The sequence below is a fragment of the Telmatherina bonti genome, assembly GCF_933228915.1.
Source record: "Telmatherina bonti genome assembly, chromosome: 4".
NCBI lineage: Eukaryota > Metazoa > Chordata > Actinopteri > Atheriniformes > Telmatherinidae > Telmatherina > Telmatherina bonti.
In genome coordinates, this window is record NC_136622.1 from 13,886,486 (window position 1) to 13,895,595 (window position 9,110).

The following is a 9,110-nucleotide window of genomic DNA, read 5'->3' on the forward strand; positions in this document are numbered from 1 at the left end:
ATTTAAAACAAAGCAAACAAATAAAAAATAAATAAAGTGCTAGTTAAATGCAAAAAGTGCTATACATTATCCACTCAGTTCTATCTCTTTTGACTTAAAAATCAAAAAGATAAAACTAAATTCAAGTTTTTAAAAAATGATAGCTATTATTTTTCTTTCATCCAAGATCTTATCGAATGTAAAGCAACTAAGTATGCACTGCTTGTGAAATGTTTGATTACAAACATTTTTAAAAGGTGATAAAGGAAGACCTCTGTTGTTTGGAGGTTATACTTGACCACATTCGGTAATGAAGAAATTTTCATTCGAATCCACACAACCTAAGATCTTAGTATCGTCATCAATAATTAGTCACTCGGCTTCGGGGTTGAAGGACACGACTCATGTTGGCACCTGTCTCTCTCTCTCCACCAGCCTGGCCAGCCCCCACAGAGCAGCGCTTGCTGACTTACTTCAGTCCTGGGAATCCCCTTTCTCCACATGAGACCTCTCCAGTAAAGGACAGAGGTGAAGGGGCATACAGGTCAGAGTCTGTGTCTGATTCGCCCTCAGCTATGAAAGGCCTGACCCTGGCACACATTAATGTTCCATTTTCCGCTTCAGTCGCTGCTCCTCCTCCTCCTACTGAGCCTGTAAAGAAGGACGGCCCAAAGAAGTCCACTTTGGCCTGAGAGATGCTGAAGCCGCTGAAGGAGCGTTCCAGCTCCTCGTGGTCAACAGATGGGATGGAGATTGAGGTGTCACTCTCCACTGCGGTGGCCTCCTGCTGACACCTCTGCCTCCTGTGTCGTCTCCTGCTCTGAGAACCACTCTCTCTGCCACTTCCACCTTGACCAGAAGAGGATCGGTCGTAAACTGGAGCAGGTGGAGGGGGCAGGCGGAACAGCTTGGGCGAATGATCGCCGCTGCCACAAATTGGTGAAGGGGTGTTGGCAATGCTGCTGCCCCAGGCAGGCTGGCTAAGGGGGTGCTGCAGCTGGTGCTTCCAGGAGGTAGAAGGACGGCTGTTGCTGTCAGACGGAGTGCTTGCCGATTTTGCAACAGACTGACCAAGCAAAGGATCCCTTTTTTCAAGAGAGCCATCAGAGCACGGAAAATCCGGTACTGAGCATGTCTTCCCCTTCTCTTCCTCCTTAATCACCTCTTCTTCCTTCTCCTTTGTCTCCTCTAGGCTGTGGTAAGGCGGGGCTGGATACGGCTCTTTGGAATTAAAAAAGGCCTCTGTTTCAGAGTGAGGAATGCCCATGCGCTGCACGTAGACGTTGACGAGGAAATCAAGTTTCCTGTCCATGCAGAGCACCTGCAATGAGAGAAAAACACACAATAAGGACATATTGTCAGTCTCCATTGACATTTAAGTATTGTAATATTCAGAAAAGTGTGATTTACAGACACTAACAGATGCTGACCTGGATTACAACATGGAGAAATACTCATACCTGCTTTTCCACTTTAACTAGACGCCCCATCATGCTCTGGTCCTCTGCAGCATCGCCTTCAACTTTTGGACTTTTACCAACTATCTGGTCAACTCTAGTATTTGAGAGAAGTAAATCTTAGATGTAAGAAGACGAATCTAATGTTGTATGAGAAATAAGTCATTTCAGCTTAAGAATTCTATAATGCCAAAATATGGATTAGTTCTGCATGGAAAATATGAAATAATGTCTGGCAGTGAGTGTTGTTAAAATCTAAATAAACATGTCTGAATGAAAAAGGATGACAGTAACATACAAGAAAGTGAACATATCATGAAAAGTATTGGGTTTTTTGTTTGTTTTTTGTGAATGCAGTGGCGACGTGCATTATGAAATCAAGCAGAAATAAAAGCTCAGTTGAGAGATATTTTGTCTGGGGCCAAAATGCATCACTTGGCATGCTTTTGTGGTGCTTCATGCTTCATTTCCATTGCATCCTGCTGGGGGAGCTCTCCCTTTTTCTCCGCTATGAGAACAAGCATCTAGCACTTCAAACCCCTGTTGAGTGAAGCCATATGATGTGGCTCACTAACAAGCAAGCCACAGTGGATCTGTTACACATTTTGGTTGTTTTGCTTATTTCATTTTTGGCCGTCTGTTGTTTCAGTTTTTTTTTTTGTTTGTTTGTTTTTTTATTTTGTTTGTTTGTTTTGGTTTTTTGCCTTTTCTTTAAAACATCTAATATGACTTGAGACATAAACTAAATAAAGAACCTTAAAATTCAGATTAAACAAATTGATTGAAACATTTTCTTTACGCTAATATTTAGGTATTGATTTCCCTCATTTCTTTGAGACAAATCAAGTGGCCTGAACTCAAAAGGGGTCCATCAATCATAATGTTAAGGTAGCATGTACAGTCATCTGAAAAAAGAACATCCTCTTTCACTTCTAAAGTTTTACATGTCAGGACTTATAATTTAAAATGCATGTAGTTTTCATGGCCTTAAGATTATGTAAATAAAACCTTACATAAATATTTTAAATATATTTCTTTTATCCCCTATCTATTCAATAAAAATGTAACCTAATTATGTAGCATGTGTCATTAAATGGCACGTAGAACCACCTATAATAGCTAAACATAAAGCCTGTTTTTGTTTTCTGTATGAATTTATCCATCTCACATCTTAGCTATACAGAAGAGATACAGAAGATGTTGGTTTAATGACTTCAAAACAAGTGTAAATCATGAACCTCTGAATCTGTACTTGGCAGGTGATGTCAGAGGTATTTGTTTTGATATGCTGTTTGTTTTTAATGAAAAAAGTTGTATGAATTGACCTTTTGCACATACAGCATCTCACAAAGCTGCATCAAATCAGATGCACACTTTGCAAACCTCATGTCATTGTGTTACGTTTTTAAGAGTTGACAATTTCTCCCCGAAGTCCTTCCAAACAAGCAATTTGTTAAGTCTTTTTCTCATCATGTCATCATGAATTATAACATTTAATTGATGCATCTTGATCAAGTGCATTTGATTAGCAGGGCCTGGTTGCTACTAACCGTAGACTGTATATAAAGGACGGAGCCTCCGTGACGTCACCCATAGGTTTCTGAAGAGCTAAATCGAAACTCAGTGGGCAGTTCCTTACACCGCCATCTTGGAAGAGGCATGCATGTCGTCTCGCCCGGAAAATACTAATATGGGCAAAGAGGTGGAGCTGAGAGGGGGGCTGTGAGCGTCATGTTGGATGATTGACATCAAGCGAATTCCGAGCTTTCTGTAGCTAAGAGCTAACCAAGCTAACCAGGAGATACCAGGAGATAACAGGAGCTAACCAGCTAACGGAGGTAAGCAGGCTAAAGCTAAGTCACGTTGCTAACCAGCTAGAAACCGCGGTTGTTCTACGTTCTTCTTACTTGAAGCGGGAGGTTGGGTACCTGTCAATCAAAAGGACACGCCCCTAAATATGCCGAACTTTGAGATTAAATTACTTTTAAACGAGCAAGTTAGAAAAAAATTCACTCCCCCCACAGGTATCATGAAGGTAAACCTGACCTATTAAAGCAAAAATGGATTTTTGTACCAGGCTGTAAACATGTATATTTCTGCTGTGAAGTTGGTCTTTTTAACATGGGAGTCTATGGAGATTTGCTCTGTTTTGCAGCCAGCCCCTAGTGGATGAAGGGGAACTGCAGTTTTATGCACTTCCGCATAGGCTTCACTTTTAACCGCTGAAGGCTCCGTCCATCTTTCATACGGTCTATGCTACTAACCCTAGGAAGGAAGAAGCTGGGTGCAGTTTTTTAGACATTCCCTCAACTTTTTGGTTTAGCTTTTCTCAAATTAATAATTATACAGTATAAAATCTGAAAATCCATATTTTCTGTAAATTTGTGGTTGGATGTACCTAATCTCAAAACCTAATGAGGACCAGGGGGTTTTCTATGTTGTCCTTATGTATAAAAACTTGTAAGAGGTTGTGTTATATTTTTCACATGACTGTCACTGCTCCAGTATTTGAACTATGATATAAGGAGAATAATGCCGATCAAATGGTCATTCTAAAAGTGCAGTCCATTAACCTAACCTAGGACCTTCAGTGGACTTCTTATGGCGAGGTGTTGTTGGGGGAGGGGGCCCCACAATCATATCTATCCTGGCAAGGCACACAGAGACGATATGAGTGCAATGCAAAATGAAGCAACGAGGGAATCACATCAGCTATGGAGAACCAGTTTCAATATATTCCATACACACAGAACAAACGGTGAGTCTGACTTGCTTCATGGATGAAAATGTATGTTTTTATCTCTTGGAATATATTTCTTTTACATGTTAGACCTTCGGGACATCTAGATGTGAAGGAGCTTATTTACAGGAGAAAAAACTGATATAGAGAACACATCAATGTTTTATCGAATGAATTTGTGAAGGGGTGAATCATACTATGATATTAGATCAAAACTACTGATATAAAACAGATCTGAATACAACACATGTTTTTCGACTGATGAAACGGGCAAATCAATGACTCATGTATTACAACATGTGTGTATCCACTATGTTAGTGAATGACTGCTATTATTTTTTAACTGAGCCATTATTGAAATATTTTCCTACTAAAATAATAGTATTTCACATGAAATGGCTCAAATAGTGAAGGTGCACTTGCCTGGACTGTAGATTCTTAATGCGAGACAACATGTCCAGGTGACCTGCAGAGTACTGTTCGATCACGTCCATGACATCATAAGGCCGCAAGCTCTCTTTAAACTTCCTCTTTGACACCAGAAACTTCATGATACTGGGAGAGAAACACACATAATTGCATCTTTCTGCATGTGTGTAATGGACATTATTTCTTAGCTAATATTATTTATTGTTAATAATTTGGGACATAATTTATGTGGATTATAATACCACTGAACAAAATCCTCATAGCAAGACAATCAGATGGATCAGGTACAAACAAACAGCGAAGGTAGCCAAGAAAGAAATATTTTCTTATAATCTGTCACTGAAGAGAAAGTCTGTACTCTCAACTAAATGAACACAATGAGGTTTAAAGCTAGACCAAGTTGGTTGTAAGCTGTAAAAGTCAGAATATATCATATAAATGCAATTTTGCATCAGAACCAGAGGGAGTGAAACTACAGTCCATACTTACCAAACTGCCCTAATAGTAATTTTCAATCCAGGTGGTAATTCTTGGGTGAGGAACTCGCAGTGGCAGCTCTTATCGTCGCCAATTTCCTCTCCTGGGAGGCTTGCCTCTGGAGAGGAAAGACAAGGGCATTTAAAGAATATATAATCTCCTTCCACATGCAGGTGCCAACAGCTGAAGCAAAGCGGGGCTGCTGTTGCTTTTATCTTTACCGATGCAAAATTCCTTTGTCAAGTTGGTTTCAAGCCACTTAGCCAGGTTGTGAGTGCAGTGAACGAGCCTTGTGAAACGACAGGAAAAAAAGACTTGTGTGGTGCAGAATTGAAGGATAGTGCACATGTAATAAAGCTTTACTGAAACCATTAATGTTAAGCGCTCTCTTCCCACCACCATTTACAGATAAGCATCGTTAACAGCTTGTTTAGTTTAGCCAGAAGGTGCGCTAGCGCTCTTCAGGTTTTTGCAAACAGGTGTCTGGGCCTAATTATAGAAAATATGAAAATCTGGTAGGGAAAGTGAGATCTTCTCATGCAGGTCTTTTATAAAGCAGGGATTTAGGGCATTATGTACTTAGGTCAGCTCTGGGTTTCGCCTGCCTTGGCACAATTTGACCTGAACCCACTGCTAGCTTGGTCTACTCCTTGCTGTACAAAAAAAAAAGAAAACATAAAAAAAGAAAAACTAAATAATCATTTGTGGCATGTTTTAAGAACTGAATAAATGTAAATTAACTAAAACATTCATGCTTGCTTCCAGCTATCCTCATGCTTTAGAAATCCCAGACACCACAGAGAACAAAATAGAATTTAAGACAAAAGGGGCTTCATGTCAAGTGAGGATATCTCAGCAGATTTCAGCATGCAGGTTTCGAGATGTGGGTAAAGCCGACTAGTCTTTCAAGAATTTCTCTCAAAGAAGCGAACCATCAAAATATCCCAATTTCTTACTTATTAAACCTTCAATTGCTGCAAAAGAAGAGAGAGAGAAAGAGAGAGGGGAGAGACATGGGAAAAGATTTGTTTTGGATTCTAACTGGATGACAATGGCAGAGAACTCGGTTCCAAACATGGAAATGTATGGAATCCATTGAATAGCTTCTGGTTCATGTTTGAAAGGTCTGGTCTATCTTCTCATATATTCATACAAACCAAACGCAAACTATACAGCTTCAGATCACATAATAAAGCGTATAACTAAACATTAAATAGCATATATTGCAGTCGAAACTAAAGACATGTCACTTGTCTAACCTGGAGAACTCTTCAGTCCAAAGTCTTCGTCCTGCATTTCAATCAGCACTTTAACATGTCATGAGGTGAAAGAAGAGAAACAGCTAATGAGAATTGGTTTAAATTGTTCAACAAAAAAGCGTAGAAATGGTGAAGAAGACAAATATATTTGTCGACAGTGATACAGTGGCCTGGATGAAATAAGGCATATGTACTGCCTGGTACACGTTGGCAGTATCTAAAAGAAATGTCAGTCTGTGTTTTCTGCAGTGTAGAAATATTAACTTTTGTTTTCAATAAAATGTTCCTGTTGTCTTCACATTTTCACACACATGCAGGTGAAACTGTAGCAATAATCTTGCCTTCTATGAAACTATTAGTTTTGAGTGCATTACAAAGAAAACCTGACCCTCTTCCAAAGGTGCACAGGTGGGAATTTTCGGAGCTGGTGTGGAGTCACCCAGAGCTCTGCTTAAGGCTCATCATTATCACAAAAATCCTTAACTGTGAAAAGCTTCATTATTAATTTACTCATGTATGTTGTGATGTTTCATTTGATGTGAAACAACATTAAGTTTGCAACACTTGTCAATAAAACTGCATGATTGATAAGATACGATGATGCAACCTCCTCATAGACTGGTGCACTGTTAAAGCTTGTTGTGAATCATAGAAAGACTGCACTTAGCCTAGCCAGTTACATTTATTCATAGATAAGAACATAGCAATTACCTTTAAATATAAATTAGATTTTCATTATTATTTTTTTTTTTTATAATCATTTTAATATCTCTAAATAGTCTTTAAGTCTTGGTTATTGGGAATAGAGGATGCATTCTTTTCTTAAGCAGATACCATTAGCTTCCAGTCCCTGGTTACCGTGGACAGCAAAGATGTTACTGTGGATAGCAAAGCTACACTGAAACCAGATATTTCTAGGTACTGTAGTTTCTTATTTACCAGACAGACAATTGATTTTTTTTTTAAATATTTTGGTTTATCAAACAACTCTGACATCTTACAGCCTCAACTATAGATGTACAAGACATAACAGATACCTGATTTCAATATCTAAACTGCTTTATCATGGTATCTTCAGCAAAATTAATCTTTTCCATACAAGCCAGACTCCTGCTGTAATTTTATTTTATAATTAAACTATTTGGATTCTGTGTTGTGTGCAGTTTCCTCACCCTCTGAATTTTGGCGTGAAGTGCTGCCTCGAACTCTGAAGCCATGCTTCTGGCCTTTATTCTTCTCAGTGAAGCTCCAGCTCTTGGAGACCTTGCCAGGGCTTGCTTCAGCGCCTTCCTCTGGCCCTGGAGAGGAGGCCTTCCCCTTAACCACAGGAGTCTTGGAAGGGCTGGGAAAGACCTTGTCCTTTATACTGGCCTTGCGACTACATAGAGCAGGTAACAAGAAGGGAAACTTAACCAACACAGCTATGCTATTGACTTACATCAGCATTAATTTAATAAATGACCATCTGCACTTAAATGTATTAATCCTCGTTTTTGTGTAAGCTTTGGAATTATGTGGAATTCAGCATTGACATGATGATTAATCTTACCTCAGAAGAAACGCAAAAAGGGCAATGTCCTACAGCAGAGGAGCCATGTCCACATACGAGCATTGTAGAGCATTCAGTGGTTCAGGCAAGCAGCAGGAAGCTACAAGCAGGCATGCATGGGGAGCAAAGTGGCACTGTACTTCTCAAAAGGAAGAACTCTGGTCTCACTCTACGCAAAAAAAAAAAAAAAGTGAACACAAATCATGCAAAAAAAAAAAGAATTCACCCTCAAACTCTATGCTCCATCAGATACTCGGGAATTGTTAGGTGCTCTGCATTATGCACCTTGCCTGCTGAACAGAATTTCATAAGGGCTGATTTGGCAAAAAAAAAAAAAGGCAGCAAGCAACTGAACTGCATAAAGACATTACTAAACAGAAACCATAAATCAACAGTGACAGGACCTAAACGATGGTGTATAACTGCTTCTATGCTGCGAAAAAAAAGTAAAGCATGTAGGCAGAGTAGCTCTTACTTTCACTTCAATCTTATAACTCGACACGTTCGCATTACTGACAGCTCTAAGGTACTTTAAAAAGGAGGTTAGTTAAATCTCAACAAAATATGACCTTACTCTGGGATTCTTCTCACTTTATTTGTGTTTTAAGGAAGGAAAGAAACAGGTAGAAAATGAAAGAAACACACAAACTTGCAGTGCAGTTGTTAGTATCTGTGCAGCAACTATACCTAATAGTTCTCGGGCAGCACCCACAAAGTCTGGCTTTGTGTGCATTTTCATTACTGGAGTGGTGGGCAGTAGAGGAGACACAAAAAGGATAAAATAGCAGTGGATACGTTCACAGAAAACAGGAATGTGTGCCATACAGTGATGCCAGTAACACTTTATTTTAACTGTAGTTTACAGTTAATTTCCAAAGTCATATAAAAACATCTTTGGTTGTTTTGCAATTTAAATGGTACAAATATTTGTTTTTTGTTTAATTTTAAGAATCACATTTAATATTAAGGCTTCATGGCATATTAAAATGGTTTATAAAGAAAGCAGTTCTGATAAAGTGTTACCACATTGTCAATAATTACACATGTTTCCTCAGTCAAAAACAGTGTGATTAAAAATCAAGCAGAGCTCTTGAAGGGTCCAAAATAAATGTTCTTGAGGTGATGCTGAAAGCTACCAAAGAACAGCTTATTGGTGAATACTCAGGAAAGATGCCAGTTGGGAGTGAGGCCAAACTGAGCTGATCTTTGAGCATGTGAGC

At 39.1% G+C, this 9,110-nt stretch overlaps 1 protein-coding gene across 1 annotated transcript; it reads right to left on the reverse strand.

Moving 5' to 3' along the window:
* Positions 1–448: 448 nt before the first annotated feature.
* Positions 449–7,937, reverse strand: LOC306754423 (potassium voltage-gated channel subfamily KQT member 2-like; the record flags this gene model as incomplete). Its single annotated transcript, XM_079238441.1, has 6 exons — positions 449–1,300; positions 1,440–1,533; positions 4,600–4,731; positions 5,095–5,200; positions 7,514–7,719; positions 7,924–7,937. 6 exons carry the CDS (start codon positions 7,935–7,937, stop codon positions 449–451), a joined length of 1,404 nt encoding a protein of 467 aa, XP_079094567.1.
* Positions 7,938–9,110: the final 1,173 nt, after the last annotated feature.